This window comes from Falco biarmicus, chromosome 19 (genome assembly GCF_023638135.1).
Source record: "Falco biarmicus isolate bFalBia1 chromosome 19, bFalBia1.pri, whole genome shotgun sequence".
NCBI lineage: Eukaryota > Metazoa > Chordata > Aves > Falconiformes > Falconidae > Falco > Falco biarmicus.
In genome coordinates this window covers 1,239,916-1,260,902 of record NC_079306.1, presented here as the reverse complement: position 1 = coordinate 1,260,902, position 20,987 = coordinate 1,239,916, and the positions used below count along the sequence as shown (strand labels likewise).

Sequence of the window (20,987 nt, the reverse complement as noted above, 5' to 3'; positions counted from 1 at the left end):
GCGGCAGTGCGGGTGCGTGGGCTGGGGGTGCACCAGGATGCTGCTGCCGTGGGAGCTCCTGTTTTGGGGAGAAGCTGGGAAAAGGAGCGTGACGTAGCTGTGACTGTCTTACTGTGCACGACAGGTAAATCTGGTTTGAATGCACAGGGATTATGCCAGCCCTCGCTGTGTCTGCTGAAATAAAGGTATTTTTTTGTGGAATGGCTATTTCTGTAAGGGAGTCTGGAATGGCTGGTGGTCAGCAGTAACAATCGCATTAAAAATGGGGCCAAATAAGCTTGAATATTTTAAAAAAATAATTATTTTGCTGTTTCTGGGCAGGTGAGAGCAGGCAGGACCTCCGGGTTTCCCAGCTGTGGCCTGGGCTCTGCCCTGGTGAAGGTGAGGTCACGGTGCTCGCTGGATGCCAGGGTTTGGTCTGGATTAAATGTGACGTGGACCAGTGGGAAGTTGGGTGGGGAAGGAGCACCAGGCTTCCGTAGCGGGTAGGGATGCTGCTGGCTTCACCGGCGTGCTCACCAGGTGCCAGCCTGCTCTTACCCTGTGCTTTATGGTCCACCTGTGCATTGGGGAAGGGGGTTAAGTGCTTGTGCCCCCCCTCCTGCTGCCCCCAGCCCTGCGTGGGGCCATCCTGCCTGTGTTTTCAAGCCAGGCCCTGGATGCTTTTCGTGCTGACGCAAACCTGCTGCTGCAGGATCCTCTGATTCATCCCCACGGAGGGCTCACACCCAGGCTGGGCTTCTTCTGGTTGTTGATCGTGCTGATGGTGCTGGTGTGGGCTGGGCCCTCCGCGGGGTGCTGTGGTGGTCTCTGATTCCCCCTGTGGGATGGGGTGTGTAGGGAATGCCAGGGCTCCTGGATCCCTTCTCTGGTGCTGGGTGGATGGGGTTTAGAGCAGCAAAGCAAGGGGGATGCCCAAGGTTCCCTGCCTTGGGGGGAGCTGGATGCACTCTTTGGGTGAATCTTCAGGGTCTAGGGGTGCAGTGGAAGGAGACTGTGAGATGCCGCTTTTGGGGATGCTGAGCTGCTCCAGCCCCACGCTGCACCGTGGGTTGCTCTGGCAGGGGTGCCTCTGGGATCTGGAGGTGCTTTAGTGTTTCCCCAGGCCCAGCGTTTAGAGCATTTCCCACGCCACATGCGACCATGCTGACCTTTCCCAATGAGAAAGGGGCTTCACGTCCTTCCCTTTTACAAAAGAGGAACCTGAGGTGCGGAAGAGTCGTAGATCTCAGCCCGTTGCTGGGGAGGGGTGAGGTGGGGGGGTTAAGACAGCACAAGGTTGCATTTTTAGCTTCGTAGATCTGCTGCTGACCCCTGTGAGCCAAACTAAGGGCTTTTCCTCCTCCTGCTTGTTACCAACTGTTGAACTGGGGGTGAGCAAAGGAAAACAAGGGATAAGTGCCTGCTGCTGCCCAGTCTCATGCAGTGCCGCAGCCTGGATTGCAAATCTGCTTAGGTGTGTGAAAATACAGCTGATGCTCCCAATTGTCCCCAGCGCCGCTGTGCGAAGGCGGTGTAACTCACCTGATTGGGATCAGGGAGCTCCCAGGCCACGGTATCCCACCTCCTCAGGGGTCTGCACTCAGTGGAGACCTCGTCTTTGCAGCAAGAAGAGGGGCTGTGATGGTGGAGCTTTGCATGGGGGTGGATGTAGGGAGCCAGAGGGAGGGACGGCTGGGACAGTGCCAGCATGCGGTGTCCCCATGCCCAGGTTGGGAGCGAGTTGCTTTGGCAGAGGGTTGTGGCAGAACTGGAAGAGCAGGGCTGCAGCAGAAGGTCAGGGCGAAGGTGTGGGTTTGACACCTGGCAAGGGGGCTGGGGAGCGTTGTGGGTCAGTTTTTGAGGGCACCCATGGAGCTGTCTGGGAGAACTGGTATGGCAGAAAGCTGTGCCTGAGTCAAACTGGCAAAGTGCGTGGAAGATTGCTGCTGGCTCCTCCCAGCCTCTGCCAGCCTCCGAGATGGGCTCCCATCTGCCCGGACCTGGCACCCTGCTGGAGGAACCTCCTGCTCTCGCCCCTCTCCAACACTAGTGCCTGTTTTCCCTTGTCAGGATTAATGACTGTTGCCTCCCAAACCACCTGCCTGTGGTACCAGCTGCTGCAGGATCTGGGATCCCAGTGCTTGCTCTTACCCTGGCTCTTTGGGATGGCTTGGCATCCAGCTTAATTAATTTCTCCCCTTAACATTTGATAGCCAAGCATATTTGTGCCCGTGACTCCTTTAAAATTTCCTTTATTCACAATAAATAATATTCTATATTACAAAGATCTCCACATAAAATCCAAAAATCACTTTCCTTCTGCAGCCACAAATAAGTAGGACTCACCAGCATCAGCTAATGCATGAAAGAGCATCTATAAGCAGCGTGGGCCCTGTGGCAGGGAGAAAGCTGGGGGGGGGGGCTGCTACACCCACCTGCCCGAAGCTGTCATTCTTCTGTGCTGGTACCTACACGGTATTTCCATCCCCTGGGCCGTCAGAGGCAGGGGTGAAATCCTGTGTGTGCCAGAACGCGTGGTCTTGAGCCTCTGGGAATTGTGGCTGTGTCCCACCTGGGTGGGCTGCCCTGGGCTGAGGCTCCTTTGGTGGGCTTAGGTGGCTGCAGCTAAGCTAGGAGAGGTTCTAGCGCTCAGGTAGAGGGATTATATACAGACACTGCAATAGTCCTTTCTTTCTTAGGCACTTAGGTCTTTGAGTTACAAGACTTTTGCTGAAGAGCCTGCCGTAGCTGGGTTTGGTGCACACATGAGCCCATGTGTGGGGCTTCCTCCCCTCCTTCTGCTTGGTTGGTTGTTGTTTGGGGTTTTTTTCCCCAGCTGTTCCTATGGTGGGGTCAACTCCATGGACTTCTTCCTCTCCTCTCTCTGCTCTTCCCACTCCTCCTCTGACTCATAGGTGCCCTTGATGATGGCAACCCTATCTGACATGTTCATGCAGTAGGGGACGAGGATGTAGAAGTAGAGCAGAGCAGCCAAGCAAGCCCCAAGGATGGGTCCAACCCAGAACACCTAGAAAGCAACAAGGGAGAGAGTGAGAGCAGGTCTCGGAGGCTGGTGTGCCAGGTCCAGCCATCACACCAGCATTCCTCACTGCTCCACATCCTAGCCCTTGGAGAGATGCAGATACCCGTTCCAGCAGACTTCTTGGGCTGAATTCACCTCAGCCTTTGCTTGCTGAAGACATCGAGCTCTTTGTGACACAGAGATGCGGTGTGCTAGGGAGGAGGCACCAATGCTGCTCTGCAAGACTGGGTCTGAGCCTGCAGGTGGTGCTGGGCCAGTGGAAAGCCTAAACTGGGCTTCTTTGTAGACTTTATTGACCTCAAATGATGCCCTTGCTCAGCGCACACTGTTGCACTGCAGGTTTACGCTCGTCCCCTCGCCGGCTCTGTGCCGTGGGGGTAACCTCTTGTCCCCCTCGATGCATAGGGGACATCCTTCATTCTCCAACCCCCTTTCATCCTTTCAGGCCTGAGATGGGCTCTAGAACACCCAGCCCTGTAACCCCTGGGGTCATCTCTGCCCCCTCCCCTCGTTGCCGGCATATGGCCCTGGCAGCCTCCCAGCTGGCCGCCCCAGCGCGCTGCTGATGCTCACCCAGTGTGCTGGGCTGAACCTCCTCACGATGACCGCGGGCCCGAAGGACCGGGCTGGGTTCATGGAGCAGCCGGTGAAGTAGATCTGTCGGTGTGGGAAGGAAACCGGGTTAAGATGCATCGCGTCACTCAGCAGACACAAGCAGCTTTTTCAGAAGCAGGGACTGAAATGGCCCCTGATGCTCTCACTTGCAGAGGGGTGCAGGTCCCCCCATCCTCATGGAGAAGGAGCCCCAGTATATCCCATGTTGGCTCTCCCAGTGCAACTCCCTCTGGGATAAACCACGTGAGAGTGTTGTGGGGAGCCCTCTCTGAGCAGGACCCTCTGCCCTGTCCTCCTGCCTGGATACTCACCCCCACCAAGTGGCCTAAGGCAACGGAGAAGCCGATGGACAGCGCCGGGGAGCCCACGTTGCCGTTCCTGCGGTTGTCTGTGGATGCGAAGATGCATGCGGCCAGCTGGAAGGTGAGGATGATCTCCACCACGAGGGCCTGGCCCGGGGTTGTGTTGTTGTTGAGCTGTAGACCATTGAGAATGACAAGAGTTAACCACCCCTGGGGCTTGGCATCACCAGCAGGGCTCTTGGGTGCTTTTTCTGGTGGGTTTGGGTTGGCAAAGCCACCATGAGGAGTTCCCCTGGGTCCCCTGCCCATCCCTGGGGCACAAGGTGCTGTGCCGGCCGCTGCTCAGGCTCACTGCTCCTTTGCCCGAAAGGGAAAAAAATATCTCTCCTTCTGTTTAATGCTCCAAAATCTGTCTCCCCGAGCCCTTCCCTTCCTCTGGGGGTCTCCACATCTCTCTCCACTTGCTTGTCTCTGCAACACTCAGCCCTTTCCTACCAAATCCCATGCTGATTTGTCCCTTTTCCCCTTCATTCCTCTCCCCCTTGATCCTTGCAAGTGGTCGTATCCTGACTCTTCTCCCCTCTGCTTTGCAGAGCACCTCCCAGGAGGCTGGGAGCAGCCAGCACCCCCGCCGAGCGTGCAGGATGAGGGGTGAGGGTTGGGATGAATGTGGGGGTGCAGCCATGGGGGCAAGACGGGTGGTTGTTGTCCCAGTGCCTCTGCACTAACCGCTGGGGACTGTTAGATGGACTCAACCCTCCTGGGCATGGGAAGGGCAAAGTGACCTGAGTTGTCATTGCAGCTTGTTTTTGAGCTAAAGCTGACTGGTTTGGGACATGGAGCGTGTGGGACTAAGGTGCTGCAGCACCTCGTCCAAGTGATGGAACCCTCTGCAACATGGCTGTGCTGCTCGGGGGGGGGGGTCCAGACCTAGCCATGGTTGGAGCAGTAGCTCCACCGCTCCCTTTTCAGGTGGTTTCCCAGTGCTGCCCAGGGTTTGAGACATGCTCCTTGTCCCTGCTTTATTGCAGAGGGTCCCACTGTCTCTCCTCCTTCTCCCAGAGCAGCCCCTGCCGCTTGCAGCCTCCTTGCACCCTTCCATCATTGCTCCTTCGTGAGCTCTTCTCCATCACCTCTCTCCACCAGGCTCCCCCAGCACACCGGTTCCAGTGGGCTTCTGCTCCCCCTGCCCATACTGGTTTGACTGGGCTCTGCTCCCTGCCCTCCCCCCTGCATCCTGGCACAGCTCCTATCCCAGCTCTAATCTCCAGGTGGAGAGGCTGCAGTCAAGAACATCTCAATGGTGCAGGTGACTCACTCAGGCCCTTAGGATAGAGGAAGCGCTCATTAAAGGAGGAAAAAAACACGCCGTTCATTACCCCACACAATAAAGCTGTCATGTCACTGCTCTGCTGGCTGTGCCGGTGTTTGCTCCTGTCCTATCCCCATCCCTCTGTGCATGCAGGACGACGTGCCGAGACCAACCGTCTTTATGGATTTGGTGCTCGGGGTTGATGCTGGCACCGGGTCCTTGCTCAGAAGGAGAGGGAAGGAGAGGAAAGCCCGCGTGGCCAGGTGAGCCGTCTCAGGGTAGGGAGACTTACTGCATTGATGGCCAGGTTGCCACGGGTGTTGGCTGGTGTCACGCCGTAGAGGATGCCAGCCCCAGCAATGGCCCCAACCAGTTGGGCGATCACGTAGAAGAGCGTCCGGAGGAAGGAGATCTGGTTCCCGACAAAGAAGGCGATGGTCACCGCCGGGTTGATGTGGGCGCCGCTGATGTGGCCAAACGCCTGCACCAACGTGCCGATGGCCAGGCCAAATGCCAGGGAGATCTGAAGGATGCTGGGGAGGGCAGACGGCCACTTCAGGGCTGAGCCGAGGCCGATGAAGACAAAGATGAGCGTGGAGATAAACTCGACGAAGACAGAGCGAGCAAAGGCCAGGGTTAATATTTCCTTCTTCATGGTGGGAGCTGGTGGAGAGCAGCTAGGAAGGAAGAAAGTTTAGGTTTCGTCTGTCTCCAGGCTCTTCTGCCTGCACCCAGTTGTAGGGCCATACCTATCTATATATGCAAGAGCAGCAGGGAGCTGTCTTACAAGGCGGTGGGTGGAGCCATGGAATTAGCCAGTCCTCCCAAATTATCATGTGAAACTGGAAAAGTTTCCATCTGAAAATAACTTCGGAGCCTCTTGGTGAACCAGTGACTCAGATATTGGTGGCATTTCTTTCTCTTTCTCTCTGCAAACAAAGAGCCCCTATAGAGTGTCTCTGTGGTTGTTAGATAACGCGGTTGCATAACGATGCTGTGCTCCCTCCTCTGCTTTTCCCTTTTACTACCTCTCGACAGGTTCTGGGTGTTTCGTTAGTAGAGGTGTAGTTCATATTCCCTTCCTCTGCCTGCTTGCAGACTGGAGAGGGCTGTGTTTTTGTTAGAAGCTTTGTTGCTGGTGTCGGGCTGGTGGAGTTTTCCTGGGGCAGGGCTCCCTGTGCGTTCAGTTTACACGGGATGTTGAAATGTAAAGCGAAGTTAAGCACCTGGAGCTGCTCCCAGACGGCTCAACTCCAGGGAGCGGGTGGCTTGCAATGGTCCTGGGAGCAGGGCAGCGCCTGGGGGATGCTCTGCCTGGATGCGGGCTGCGTGGGATGGGGTGGCTGGGGTAAAGAAGGCTGACCACTGCAGAGCCTGGCTGTGGACTGCTTTGCTGCTCCTTACAGTGTGTTGGGTTTTTGTTTTTTTTTTTTGGTTTTGGCAGTCAGGGGGTGCAGGGTGCTCGCTGCCTGTAGCCAGCGAGGGTGTATCCTACTCCTGTCATCTTGGGCCCTTTTCTTTTCTTTCTTTTTGCCTTTTAAGCTATTGCACAACAAGGCCAATGATTTTGTTCTTGGGAACGCCAGCGTAAAGCTGCGGGCTTTGCATGGGCACAGGCCATGTTTACACGTCTCCTTTCATGTGCCTGTGGTGCTGCCCTTTGTCCTAAACCTGTCCAGCTGTAAACCCTTGGCAGGCAGGGAGCGGAGCGGGGAGGCTCTCAGCACCATGCAACACAGAGCTGTTGAGGACTGATGTTTTGGGGTGGAAAAAGGCTCTGGTGACACTTAACAATGAGTTCTTGGTTCCCTTGTAGCCCTTGTAGCCTTGTGCCAGGATTAATTGATTGATTTTTTTTTTTTTTTTTTTTTAAATGGGTTTGGGTGCCAGATCTGCTCTCCTTGCTTGGCTGATTGCATCTCGCCTTTCTCAAGCGATGCCATCCCTCCATGCTGAAAGCAGAGAGCCCAGGCTGAGGTTCTCCACAGCTGCCACGCGCCTCCGCAGAAGCAGTTGTACTCCAGCACCTGGTGAGCAGCGCTGTACATGCAGGAGATCGGTAAAACCGTTTTAATCCCTCTTTAAATTTAAAAAGTGCTTAAAAAGTTGCATTCACTGCTGCCTTCTGCTGGGTGCAGTCAGACCTGCACGTGTCCTGTGCGGCCAAAAGCTAGGAGGGATTCTTCTTCAGAGCCAAAAGAGTGGACGACTTCTTCCAGAGCTGAAAATAAATAAGCCTTTCTCCTCCAGCTGTACCCAAAGTCCTGAGCTCAGCAAACAGACCTGGTGAGTCTTGAGGGACCAAGGATCCGTTACAGCATTAATTCCTGATAATGGTTTTCTCCTGGTTCTGCTGATCCTGGGGCAGATTGCAGAGTTAAAAGACCAGATCTGTTATCCTAGAAACACCTGGTCCGTTGGCGCGTTTTGGTGAAAGTTTTGCAACCTGGTATTTCAAGACACCTCTGGCCAGGTTCCAGCTGGAGTAATTGCTTGCCGCTTCCCTTCAGCCCTGTCTGTGGCTCCAGCTGGTTAAAACGTGCCTTGTTCCCATCCTCCAAACCCTTTTGGAACGTGCCCACCACCCATCTCCCTTGGAGGTGGCTGTGTTTTGCTGGCAGCTCCTCCGCCACGTGCCTCACCTCAGCTAAAAAGCAGTGTTGAGCCGAGAGACACTCTCCAGGATCCCAGCTGTGGATAATAACCTCCCAGAAAAATCCTCTGGCTGACTAGGAGCTACAATCAAATAAAGCTGGAAATGATGGGGAGAACTTCTGGAGAGAAGCAAGATGTTTGCTAGGCTGTTTGCTAGACTTGCCCCACTGGGACATTCCTGCTTGGCTTCTCTGATGTCTAACTGTGTTGAGCATGCATTGGGAAGGCTCCTTCTCCTCTCCCCGGCTGCCTGCCCTCCGAGGAGCTTGTGTGAACTGAAAGTACCTTTGATGTGTCAAACTTAATTGAATTGGGCAAGACCTTGAGGAGGCATTATGCAGGTCGCTGCTGACAGACGGACACCTACGTGGTGGGGTCACGCATGCCTTGTTTCACCCCAGGCTTTTGGAGGAAAGACGACGAGGAGGCTTTTTGCAAGGAGGACGGGTTTGGCTGTCTCCCTCCTCCTCCTCGCTGGCATCTGCAGGCAAACAACACGACCAAAAATCGCCCACGTTTACCACTCCGTCGCTGGGCAAGGTGGGCACTGGAGACCCAAGCCCACTGCCGGGTTGGGGTGCAGGATGCCCAGGTGGGAGGAAGGCAGCTGGTGCCTCATCCTCGCCTGGGGCCCTCCCAAGGCTCTGCCTCACCTGCGGAGGCGTGTGTGTTATTAACTGAATACGTGTGTCGGTCCCTGTTGTCCCCAGTTTGCTGATTTCATTTTCTGAGCCCTCACGGGGCTGCTATTAACTTGTCATTTCCGTGGCAGTCCAGATTTCTGATGAGTTCAACCCCGTGTTGGACCTCAGAGCCTGGCAGGTGGTGTTGCAGGCAGCTAAATCCAGAATTTAAATGCTGCTGGGTCCTAGACCAGCCTGGTTTTTGGGTTTCCTCCCTCACCTGGCTCTGTATCTTGACCAAGGACCTTAAATCTGGCGCAATAATACAAGCAGGAATAATAATAGTAATATCAGACAACTGCTTCTGCTGGAATCTGTGATTAGTTGGGATTAGATGGCCAGAGGAGAAAGTTTGGTTTTAAGAGAGAGGGTGTATCTTGCTGGCTCAGCTTTGGGAGTTTGCAGCAAGCCGTTGATGGGGAAAAAAATAATATGTGCTGGGAATGAAAAGTAGAGCAAGCAGCAGCAAACTTTCCCCTCCTCATCCTCAGTCCCTGGGGCTGCTTCCTGCCGTGGTGGTGGGGAAGGTGACGGTAACAGCACAAAGCCTTGCTGCTTTCTGGTGCAACGTGATGTCTCCGTACAGGTGTTTCAGATGGGGCTTTCAAGGATTTCTCTTATCTAACCCACCGTCAGCCCACGCTCCCTTTGCAGGCCAGGGATTACTCTGCTGGCCTGAGGCTGGTGGTGTTTCCACCTTCTCCTGCCCTGGAGCAACAAGGCTTTCGCTTCCCCTAGTAAACTGACCCAGCTTTGGGGCAAAAACCCTGGTGAGACTTGAGTTTGGCTTTGGGGATGTCTCAGTGTCCCTTGATGCCAACCCACTGTTTTGGCTCAAGGAGCCGGTCCTGAATGTGTCCTCCAGCCCTCGGTGGCCGCTGTGCCGAGCTGGGTGGTCGCAGTGACCTTGTAACAGGGGAGCCTGCAAACAGGGATGATGCTTTTTAAATGCTGAATCGAGTTAATGCTTAATTACAGCATCGCTCTGCTCCTTGCTTAGAAATGGCTTGACGGTCTCTAAGGCGTGCAAGTGGATGCAAATGCTTCGCGGTTGGTCTGCAGTGGAAACACCAGCACCCTTAATTAATTTGCATTGAAATCATCATTAAATGATCACATGGGGATAATAATGTGTATCAGGGAAAGCAAAGGGCTGGTTAGAAAAAAAGACCTGCACGAGATCACGCAGTAAGAAAGCCGGGCTTGAAACCCTGGTGTCCTGATTTTCAGGTCTGGTCCTTTCCAGTGAAGCCACCTGCACCAGCAGCGTCGAGAGGCTGCACTTCTGCTCACCTGGTGAAATACTTGGAATTCCTACGGGCCAGCAGCCATTTATGGATGTCCTCAGGATGGAGGCAGAGCTGTGTGTGGAGCAGTGGGTTTTTTCCACTTGAAATGCCTTTGCCATGGAAATGTCGTCTTCGCCCATGCAGGCTTCTTTCAAGATTGCAAGGACCACATGTGGGAATCAATGCTGAAATGGTGTGGGGGGAGGGCTGCCACCGGGAAAGCCATCCCCCCACTTTGCCTCTGCAATACCACACTGCTGGGACGGGGAGGCACGGAGCTGGCGGAGAGCACGGCCAGCTCTGGGGTGGAGGTGGTTGAGTTGCATCAAGGCAGAGCAGAACTGAAAGCACCACCAGGCTCCAAAGCACCTATGAATGCCATAAATAACAGAGAGGAATCTGGAAACTCTTAAAAGACGAAATTCTCGCATAATCGCCTGGCTGCAGGAGCCCAAGACTTTGCAAAGTGAAAAATTGGTGACAGTACAGGGACAGCTGGTTACCTTGGTGAACTGGAAAATCAGTTTTTCACCCCATTCTGCCTCTGAGACCCAGAGAAAATGCATCAAGAAATTTCTCAACTTAAAAATTTAGGTAGTATATACTGATTAGGATTTGAAGAGACTCATCCCTTGTTGCATCAGGTCTGGAGCAATATTCTTGCACTCAGTGGTCTCAGGAGAAATGGCTGATTTTTATTTAGGTTGTTTGTGTTCCTGGAAAATCAGGCTGAAAATCAAAACAGAGCCTCCGGTCTGGCATCCAGACCCTTTGGCAGAGCCTTGTGAAGCAGGACTTGCTGCAAGCCAATGGGTCGGGTTGGAAGGGACTTTACAGTTCCAACCTCCTGCCATGGGGACACCTCCCACCAGACCTGGTTGCTCCAAGCCTTGTCCAACCTGGCCTTGAACCCTTCCGGGGATCCACAGCTGCTCCGGGCACCCTGTGCCAGCTCCTCATCACCCTCACAGTAAAGAATTTCTTCCTAATCCCTGCTCTAGATCTACCCTCTTTCAGTTTAAAACCATCCCACCTTGTCCTACCACTATGGGCCCTTCTAAAAAGTCTGTCCCCATCTTTCTCAGAAGCTCCCTGTAAGTACTGAAAGGCTAACAGGTTAACAGTTGGACTCAATGATCTTAAAGGTCTTTTCCAACCTAAACAATTCTATGATTCTGTCATTCTAAGACGCCTGTAAAAGGCATCAGTCTGCATCTCATGAGGTCAGTGGGGAACGGCTGATGTTGAAGGCACAGGAGCGTGCAGAAGGGGAGATTTCCTTTGCTTGAAAATGTAACGTTACTTTTCAAAACAACGTTTTGCATGTCTGTCACCTTTTGCATCTGTCCTCTCTCCCCCAGGTAGAGTTGGTGCATTGGGAAACACTGTGGTGCCTTGGTTTGCTGTCGTTCTGTGGAGAAGCTCCAAGGATGCTGGTCCCGGCAGCCTCTTCAGGTCTTGGGATGTAGCCGGTGTTTGGGCTGTGTAGCTCTGGATGCCTGCAGACCCGGTGGGATGAAGAGCGTAGCAGAGGTCGCGGGGGAGTCACCTCCAAGAGCTGCATGACTGTGCCCTGGGTGACAACACAGTGGTCCAGATGATGTTTCTGTGAAATCCCGTATTTGTGCTGAAAACATACAGTAGTTCAGTATTTTGGCATTTAACTGGTATCTTAAAGCAATGGGACGGGTTGAGTAGGGCAGCCAAACAGCAAAGTTAAGGAAAGGGGTCTGGGCATGTCCAAAACGCTCTTGAATTTTCCCAAGGATCCTGTAGTGCTTTGCAGAATGACCCCAAACCCGATCATGCTGAAGCCCTCCGTAACCCAGAGGTGGGACAGTGGGAGGTGAGGCAGAGCCTTGTGGTCTCGAGTGATGGCAGGACATAAGCAGCAATGTGGTCTGAGACGTGTCGTACAGTGGGTTTTACTTGGATTTCGTGATTGTACTGTTCATTAAAGGTCCCTGATGAAGTTGTTAACGTATGGTGCAATAGATATTGCAGATCTTTATTGTGGAGAGTCAGGAGCTCGCGGGTAGGCATGGCTGGGTGGTTTCAAAGCATTCCTCCTGCGGTCTAACATGCAAAGTGTTATCAGCTTAGCGAGGTTCTAGGTTGGTCTGTCACAGCTCTGATCCCTGGGCTGCCGATCCTGCCCTCTAATTCGAGTCGTACCGGTGTAAACCTGGAATGACTGGCTCGGTTTCCTGACGGTGCAGGTTTTGGCAGTGTCATTGAAATCAACAACACGGCTCCGCAGAGAAAGCAAATTTGTGAGTGACTAGAGAAGGCTTTGGCTGCTTTGGCCGCCTGAAGATGTGGTGTAGTGAGATGGCTTTGTGTCAGCCCTGGTGTGCCAGGAGCAGAATCTGGCCAGATCAGACGTCAGAGCATCCAAGGGCTGCTGAAGCAGGGATGCTCTTTGTTTGGTGAGTCCCTGTTTTGAAGACGGGAGATGTTCTTTTAACGCCACTTTTGCCCATCAGCAGGTTGTTGGCATGAGGCAGCTGCGCTTGAAGCCAGACTGGGCTGGGCGGCACTGGTGGCTGTGGGATTTAGGGTCTGGGAGGTTGCTTTATATGACTGTATATATATTATATGTCCATAAATATGTCATTGTTTGGTTTGCATGTACTAATTCAGTGGGTAGAAGTGAATTTAAAGAACTTTATTTGAAAGAGTACAGTAATTATTAGACTTTAAAACTCATTTTTGGGCTCTGTGCAGTTTATATGAGTCTTAAACATTGTCAGGGTAAATAATAAGTTAAATGCTTAGATCTGAAGGAGGAGAGGCATGTAATTAACTTGAGCATTGCCAAAAAGAAAAGAAGATTCAGCTGTATGTCATTTTAAAAAGCAAATCATTGACAGGATAACTTCTAGGTAAGTTTCTTTGGGTTTTCCTGGCATACATAGATTTGTTTGAAAGGTAACAAAAATACAAACTGCTTTTAAAACTGAGCATGTGGTAACTTAAATACAGTTTTATACTCTGATTTGAAACATGATTTTAATTCCCATTGCTGGGATCAGGCAGATTTTTTTGAAAAGCTGTTTCTGAAATAATATTCAAATGCTCCTTTGCCATTAAGGAACAACGTGGAGGACCAGAATCAATATTTTTGCTGTGGAGAATAGGTTAAAGCAGTGCTAAACCTGCTGCACACCAATAGCAGCCTTCTGGGGATATTTGTATTAATTGACTAATCGAGTAAAATGGATCCTTGGCTCAACAAATAAAGCGTGATACCTGCGATAGAATTTCTCCCCTTGCTTTGCAGCCTGGCATCAGGGACAGCAAATAACAGCTAGAGGAGGTGATGCAGGAGCTGCTGCGATGCAGCTTCGTGCTTCACTTGGGATGGTGAAACGAAGACCACGAAAACACCTTGTCTGGGTCAGGTGAAAATCTTGTTTATTCCTTTTCTCTCCAGCAATAGCCATTAGTACACATTTGGGGAAGAGCCCAGCGAGGAATAGAGGAAACTGAATTCAGTAGAAGGAGACAGGTACCAGTAGAGCACGGTGGACAAAGAGGTAGAGGAGAGCATCATTTAGTGGTGGTTCCTGTCAAAACAGTCAGAGAGGGGAAAATGATCAATTATGTTCCTTGTGATTTGGAACTGGGTCCAATCTCACTGAATATTAACAGACTTAGCAGAAAAAGCCTGAATGTGGTGATGACATTTTGTGAGGGTGCAGTGCTGGGAAGACATCACCAACAGAAAAAAGCATTAGGGTGTCGTGCTGGAAATGTAGGACTTTTAGGCTAAGTAATAGAAACAGGATTAAATGAATGGTTGAAAGAACAAAGTTGCATCCCAGAGACTAAATCAAATGCTCTGACGATGCTGGGGACCACAGCCAGGTCCTGATACAGCCGAAGAAAGGGGTGGGATGGCTATGAGGCTTTGGCGTGGTGTAGCCAAAAGGTCTGGGCTGTAGGAAGCAAATGATGAAGATCCCACCTGAAACACTTTGTGTTACCCATCTGAGAATTAGAGTGGAACAGGAACAGAGGAAAGAAAGCAAAAATCAGAGAGAAAGATCAAGCATTGAAGCTAAAGGACAACACTGGTCTGAGAACAAGCAAGCCATGAATGAATTTGGGCTGAAAATCAGGAGGTTTCTCATGGTCACAGGAGAGAGCTGTTGCAAGAGCTCCCCAGTGGGGCCAGCAGGGACTCAAGGAGACGCTTCCAGTCCCACTTCTCAGAAAGCCTCCATGTGAGCGAAGGGCATCTGTGTCCCGTGGTGGGTGGTAAACAGCGAATTGATTCCTTGCAGCAGCAAAACTTGCAGTTTGTGAGATATTTGTGGCAGGGAGCGAGCGCTCCTGCATGTGTGTGTGTGTGTGCACAAACAGCTGGGCAGCCAGAAGAAGTGGGAGACAGGTGAGTAGAGTTCAACAGTAATGAGGCATCGGGTGGCAACCTCCACACCCAGCAAATGGCTATAATAACAACTCTGTGGCACCTCAGAGCTCTTTGTGAAGGGCAACAAGCTCCGCCGAGCGCTACCTGCTGCAGGGAGGACGTGGAAGGAGCCGGCCCAGGGTAGGATCCCAGTGTCCTTGTTCCTGTTGCTATGCTGGTGGCTTTGATTTAATGGTATTTTCCCCCAGCATCAGAAAACCATCAGCCACGGGGAGAGCTGGGCAGCAGAAGGTGGGTTGGACCACCACGGTGCATCTCCCCAGGACATGAGTCAACTTGAGTTGGCCAGCAAAAATGAAGGGAAAGAGCGAGCGGTGAGATGCTGATCTGGACAAGCACCGTCTCTGAAACGGATGCCAGAGTTTTCCCCGGCTCCTCTCTTGGCCTGGGGGGAAGTCTGGCTACACCTTCTCGGACATCCCCCTCGGCAGGGTCTGTGGGGAATGAAGCTCCACTGACTGCCGCCGCCGGACCTCACGCTCTGCCCAGTCCTCCTCCGGCTCGAAGCCTTTGAAGATGGCCAGCCTCTCCGAGAAGGTTTTGGCTTGTGGGAAGAGGATGTAGTTGTAGATGATGGAGGCTGCTGCTGCCCCAACCAGGGGGCCCACCCAGAAGACCTGGAGGAAAGGGAAAGAGAAGAATCAGATGAGCAAAAACCCACCTGAGGTTGAAGGACAGAGAAGAATCTGGATCTCTGAAGAGCTTTGCAGGGGACTGATGTTCCTTCCCACCCTGGGTGCGTTGGGAGCCAAAGGCAGAAGCCAGCTCTGCTTTGGCCAGCACTGTTGACCTGAGCTCCCATCCGCTGTGTTGTGCCTGATTATACCTAACCATCCTCTTCTGGCTTTCCTCCTCTGTTGAGGGCTGCGTGATCTTAATGACAGGCCCATCAGGAGCATGCTTAATGATTTGGCTTCCTCTGGAGAAGTGTCTCCCTACCCGTAGAGAGGAGTGTAGAGAAGATGAGGCTGCCAGCTTGGGCTGGACACCTCTGAGCACGCCAGCCTGAACCGCTGCAGCTCTGGCTCCGAGCAGGCTCTTTGCAGATGGAAGTGCCTGCCAGTGTTCCCAACTGATGCAGAATGTGTGCCTAGATCCAGCTGGAACTGGGAAAGGTCCCCAGCACCGGCAAGATGATCTCCACTCGCCATTGCTTTTGCTGCTTTTACTAAGTCACAGTCAACAAATCGCACGCCCTTTTCCTGTTGCAATGCTCCCTGCTTAGATAGGCACCAATTAAGCGCCCAGCAGCCCCACCTCGTTTGGCTAATCTCTACATCTCTCCTCCAGCTGGGAGCTGCCACGGAAATGCCAGGAATCTGGCTGGCTCTGTGGGTTTCGAGGAATATAGGTAATCCGGGGGGGCTTGTCCCACCAAAATGACATCCAGACCTGACTTCTTACCCAGTGGTCACTGAAGTCTCCAACTATCACAGCAGGGGCGAAAGATCTGGCTGGATTCATGGAGCAGCCAGTGTAACGGATCTGCCGAGAAACACCACGCTTAGGGTTAGCATTATGTCCTTTTAGCACAATTAAAAAAAAGATTCTGGTGTGTTATTAGCATGATTCATTCCCCACGCTGACGTTTCACCCTCCAGCACGCCTGTTCCAGGAAAAGGGATGGAAACAGCTCCCACCACCTGAGCCAGCATGGGTGAGTTGTTCGCATTTGTGCATCTTCTGTGCAAGCACGTGTGTGCTGAGCACGGTGCCACTCAGCTGCAGGCTGGGTGATGTGCCCTGTGGTGTGACAAGGACTGCGGGGATGAGCCCCTGCTGTGCCTGGTCCTGCGCTGCTCCTTGCTGCTGAGGATGGAAGAAGAACAGTCCCTTGTTCTTCTTCCATCTTACATCCACCAAATCTTCAACGACACATGGGCTTGCAGAGCACTGAGGATGGAAGATGTGGTGCAGCGTTGCTGGTTTAGTGCGTGCACTGAGAGGCTGGGAGTGTCGGGGGCTGCTTCAGTCTGTCGTCCAGGAGGGATTTCCCTGGGCGTGCATCCCAGATACTTCCCAGCCTTACTGTGGTCTAGAGTGCCTCAGTTGCTAACACGTTCACTCCAGGACTGATGACCCCACTGATCCCTGGAGCTCCCCACAGCACTCCAGGAGCAGCAGAGCCCAGCAGAAGTAAAGAGCCCAGTAAAAGCAGAGCTCAGGCTACGTCTCTGTTATGGCTCTGGTGAGATTTTTCTCCTCTCTCCACTAGGAAGCCCTGGCCACCAGTTGGGTTTCAAATCCCCCGTCCACCCCAGGGCATGCAGCCAAGCAGCTTTGGGCGCAAATGCAAGGACAACCTAAAGCGCAGAGTTTTAGCCCAGTTCTACCCACCCCAAGGAGATGCCCCACGGCAACAGAAAGGCCGATGGACAGGGCAGGAGAGCCCAGGTTGTCCTCTCGGCGTTCATCGGTGGAAGCAAAGATGCACAGGACCAGCTGGAAGGTGAGGAAGAGCTCGACGGTCACCGCCTGCCCCGTCGTCGTCTCGTTGTGCAGCTGGAAGGGGAGGAAAAATGGGTCTCAGGGACAGGAAAATTCGGTGACTGGATTGGAAATGTGGAGGGGGATCCCAGATCAGGGGGAACCAAACAGACTAGGGAATAGGTGAGGGTTTTGGCACGAATATGAAAAGGAGGAAAAATTTCTCAGGTAAAAAGAAAAGTGGGTCAATGGGTAATAAATTGATTGACCTGGCAGAAAATGTTTTATTGGCATTTCTTTGGGTATCTTTTCCCACTCTGCTTTCCACTCCAAGGATATATTTTTTTTTTCTTTTCCTTCTAAGTAAAATGCAAAATGCCTTTTGGAAAAGTTTAGATTGCATTTTGGAAATGTAAAAAAGAAATGTCTTGGCATTAAAAAAAAAAAAATCCTATTCCCCTTGCCACACTCTTGTGACTGAAAGGATTTGTCAGATTTGATCTGAAGCTTTGCCTGGTTGCTCCCCATATCCAGCTCTGCTTTCTGATACTTTATTCCTCCACCTTGGTGGTTCTTCATCCAGATCTGGGTGGATCTGGGAGCCCTGCCAGCCAGATCTGCAGCCAGCAGTCCTGCTGCCTGTGGTCTCCCTTTGCTGTCGCTTCCCCCAGCCTGTCCTGGCACATCACTGCCCTTTCTTTCCCTGTGTCACTCCTGCTGCAGACACCGTGCATCCTCCCAGATGCTGGTTCCCAAGAGCACTTGGCTCGGTGATGACATGAAAGTGGCAATTTGCCCTCCTGGCTGGGATCCAGAGTCAGATATTGCTTGTGCTCCTCTCTGATATTCCCCTCTCTTTTTTTTTCTTTTTTTTTTTTCTTTTTTTGTGTGTGTGTGTGTGTGTGTGTGTGTGTGCAGGCAGCTACAAGATGAACAGCCCATGGGGGAAAAAAAAACAACAACAACAAACCAACAAAATTCCTGTTCCCTCTGTTTGGTGGTTTAAGCAACAGAGCTGGGCATTTTGAAAGTCTCTCTTAAAACTTGTGAAACCTCGGCTATTATAGTCTTGTTCAGATTAATCCCCAATCCCTTTTTCAACCCTCCTAATCTCTTTGGCGGTGAAGCTGGGTCCTGGCAGTGCCTCCCTGCCGCACCGAGGGGGATTTCTGTGTGCTGCTTCCTAAAGCACACCGCCTGCCTCCTCCCTCGCGTCTTGGCTTGGGGTGATGCTGGTCCTGGCACGGGCATCTCCAGGAGATGCAGCTGACTACCTGTCTGAAGAGGAGTGGTAGGACATGGAGAGGGGGTGGTGAACCCCATGATCCCCCTCCCCACCCTTTGTACTATGTGCATCAGTGGGGAGGGGGATGCTGGAGGTTGGGATATCACTGGAGAGTCCCCTCATGGCTTCTTAAGGCTCCCTGGTTTTCTTTTTTTCTGAAACCAGGCTCCCTGGATGTTTTTTTTCCTGAAACCAGACTGGATCCTTGTGATGCTTCTGGCACTGTGCGACGGCACTGCCAGGGCACCCATGTGTGGTAGGCATTGGGATGAACCAGCTGGATCTGGTGCGGCCATCCCGTCACAACAGGAAGCAACTTAATGAGCAGTGCTATCTAATGAAAAGTTGGGATTTAGACCCAAACCATGCCCCCCGCTCCCTCATCCCCTGGCACAACATCCCCATTGCTGGGGGTCTGGCACAGCAGCCTGTAAATAGCGGTGGTGTTAACACAGAGGGGAGAGGAGGCTCCCTGCAGCAATGGCAAGGCTGGAAAAAGGAGTGAGCTTGGGGCCAGAGGAATGATGAGGTGATACTTCTGGTCACATCCTTCCCTAAACACCAGGTCTCCTCCAAACCCTGCTCCTCCACAATACAGCCCTTCATAAAGTTGAGATGCCGGTGGCTTTGTCTTCTAAGGGAGGTGTCGACATGGCCAGCTGAATTGTACCTCTGGTTTTAGTCTAAAAAGTGGAGGAGACAGCCTGGAGTTCTGCCTTCATCCCTGCTCCTGGAAGGACCCTTGGTGCAGCAGGCTTATGGTGCTGGGCTGCAGCTGATGATGGCTTCCTACCCAGCATTAAATAAAGAAGGTCTTTGCTGGCCACAAAACCTTTCCTCATATCCCTCAGCCTTCCCAGAAGCTCTACCCAGTCTTTCCCGCTCCCCTTCAAGCCCATCCATGGGCTGAAGCCTTACCTTGTTGATGGCCAAGCCTTCCCGGGAGTCCGCTGGGGTGATCTCGTGTAAGATGGCAGCCCCCACAACGCCCCCCAGGAGCTGCGCCACCACGTAGAAGACCGCACGGAGGAAGGAGACTTGGGAGCCGATGAGGCAAGCCACCGTCACTGCCGGGTTGATGTGGGCTCCACTGATGTGCCCCAGGGCTTGGACCAGTGTGCCGATGGCCAAGCCGAAAGCCAGTGCGATTTGAAGGATGCTTGGGGAGGAAGCTGAGGGCCAGTTCAGAGCAGAGCCCAGACCAAAGAGGATGAAGACCAAAGTTGCCAGAAATTCTGCAAAGACAGCCCGGGTGAAGGCTACGGATCGCAGTTCCCACATCATGGGATGGTGATTGCTGGAGGCTGCAAGGACTGACCCTGCCTGCGGTGTCTTCACGCAATCGGTACCACGGCTGCTGTGTCCATTGAGGATGACAAGGGGACAACATATATATATATATCTGGGTGAGGGGGGCCAAGGGATCACCTGCTGAAGGAAATGGGAGTGTGGTCCTAGGAAACCTGATGCTTTTTTTCATTTGTGTTCCAGCTGAGGAAACATCAGACCCTGCCCCCGCTATTAAAGCTGGGGAATGCAGCATTCGCCACCCTTGGGAGGTTGTAAATCAGCCCCGAGCGATGCCACGAAACGCTGTTCCCTTTCTCCTGTGCTTTCTTACTAGGGGACCTATCCCTGGAGGTGCTTGTTGCTCCTCTCTTCTCCAAGCTCTACCACCCACAGCATGGAGAGGAGAGCAAGGGGGGTTCTGCGGACCCAGAGGTGGAGCTGAGTGTGGGTTTTGTTGAAGAGCAGGACGTGGGCTGTGATTAAATGACCAGGCAAAACTGAACGCACGAGAGTCTGTCCGGGGCACAAAACTCCAAGTGACTTACTGCAGCTTGATGCCTCAGAGTGTCAGAATTTTACAGCCTGGGCATGGATTTCCTACCCAGAAAAATGGGAGCCAGCCCCAAGAAATGACTGTCAGGAAGTAAATTCTAGTGTGAAAAAATGACACGCACAGCGGGAGGACCGGCTGTGCTCTAATTACGGGGATTTTGGCCCTCTCAGCTCTTGAGAAATGTCTTTTTACTCCTTGGTGTTAATCCCCAAAAAAGGAATGGTATTTTCTCCTCTGGAGCATGGTTCTTCACATCAAACCATCCACTGATTGCCCAACAAGTCTATTTTCCTTTTTCTTCCGTTGTTCGGGGCACTGAGCAATTTTTTTTGCCCGTCCTTGGGTAATGTCTGTATAGCCTTTTGCTCCCTGTGCCATTGGGGTTGGTGGGTTTGCTGGGAAGAAAGTGCTTGTTTCTCTTCTCCCCCCCCCCCCGGCCCCCCCCCGCCCCCGGCCTCGTTAGCAGCCTCTGAGGTTATTTTAAAGCACGGTGGGCTGGGAGGAGCGCTCCCCCAGGGCAGAGCTGGAGTTGAAAGGACCATTTTATTTCAGAGGGATGCAGAGCACCACAACTGAGCCCATTTTTTGGCTCTAACAAAGGCTTCTCCTGTACGACAAACCAAATATGTTTCCCCTCCAGAGGAACCGTGCAAGTGCCACCAAACTGATACGAAAGGTTGATGCAAAATATTCCGTGTTGCTCGAATTAGATCATAGGATCATAGAATACCTCGGGTTGGAAGGGACCTATGAGGATCTGTGAAGGTCTGTTCTTTCCTCCACAAAAGATGGGTAACCATGCTGCCGGCTGGACTAGAAGATCGTTGTAGGTACTGTCCAACCAAACTGCTCTGTTCCATTCTTGTCCTCTTTTTACAAGATGCTTATGGGGATGTTGCTCTTAACAAGGGAGAGATTGCGGGGACAGCAAGCCCGATCTGGGGGTGGCTCTGAAGGGCGTGGGACTGTGCTCCTAGGAAACCTTCTCCTCTGGAAATCCTTCTTTTGGACTTCCTTGGGGACTTTGGCCCATCACAGTATTGCTCTGGCCTCCGGTTTTCCAGCAATGAAGCCAGTCTCATACAACAGGCTGTGAGGCTCAGTGTATTTGGG

The 20,987-nt window shown here is 52.5% G+C and overlaps 2 protein-coding genes across 2 annotated transcripts; both read right to left on the bottom strand.

Moving 5' to 3' along the window:
- Positions 1 to 2,290: 2,290 nt before the first annotated feature.
- AQP5 (aquaporin 5) lies at positions 2,291 to 5,983 on the bottom strand. The gene is made up of 4 exons (XM_056321901.1): positions 5,547 to 5,983; positions 3,952 to 4,116; positions 3,599 to 3,682; positions 2,291 to 3,010 (listed from the first exon to the last, which is right to left on the bottom strand). The coding sequence occupies exons 1-4, from the start codon at positions 5,907 to 5,909 to the stop codon at positions 2,825 to 2,827; spliced, it is 798 nt and encodes a 265-aa protein (XP_056177876.1). The 5' UTR covers positions 5,910 to 5,983; the 3' UTR covers positions 2,291 to 2,824.
- Positions 5,984 to 14,444: 8,461 nt separating this feature from the next.
- On the bottom strand, positions 14,445 to 19,317 carry AQP2 (aquaporin 2). The gene is made up of 4 exons (XM_056321898.1): positions 18,950 to 19,317; positions 16,657 to 16,821; positions 15,724 to 15,804; positions 14,445 to 14,936 (listed from the first exon to the last, which is right to left on the bottom strand). Exons 1-4 carry the CDS (start codon positions 19,313 to 19,315, stop codon positions 14,721 to 14,723), a joined length of 828 nt encoding a protein of 275 aa, XP_056177873.1. The 5' UTR covers positions 19,316 to 19,317; the 3' UTR covers positions 14,445 to 14,720.
- Between the last annotated feature and the right edge of the window lie 1,670 nt (positions 19,318 to 20,987).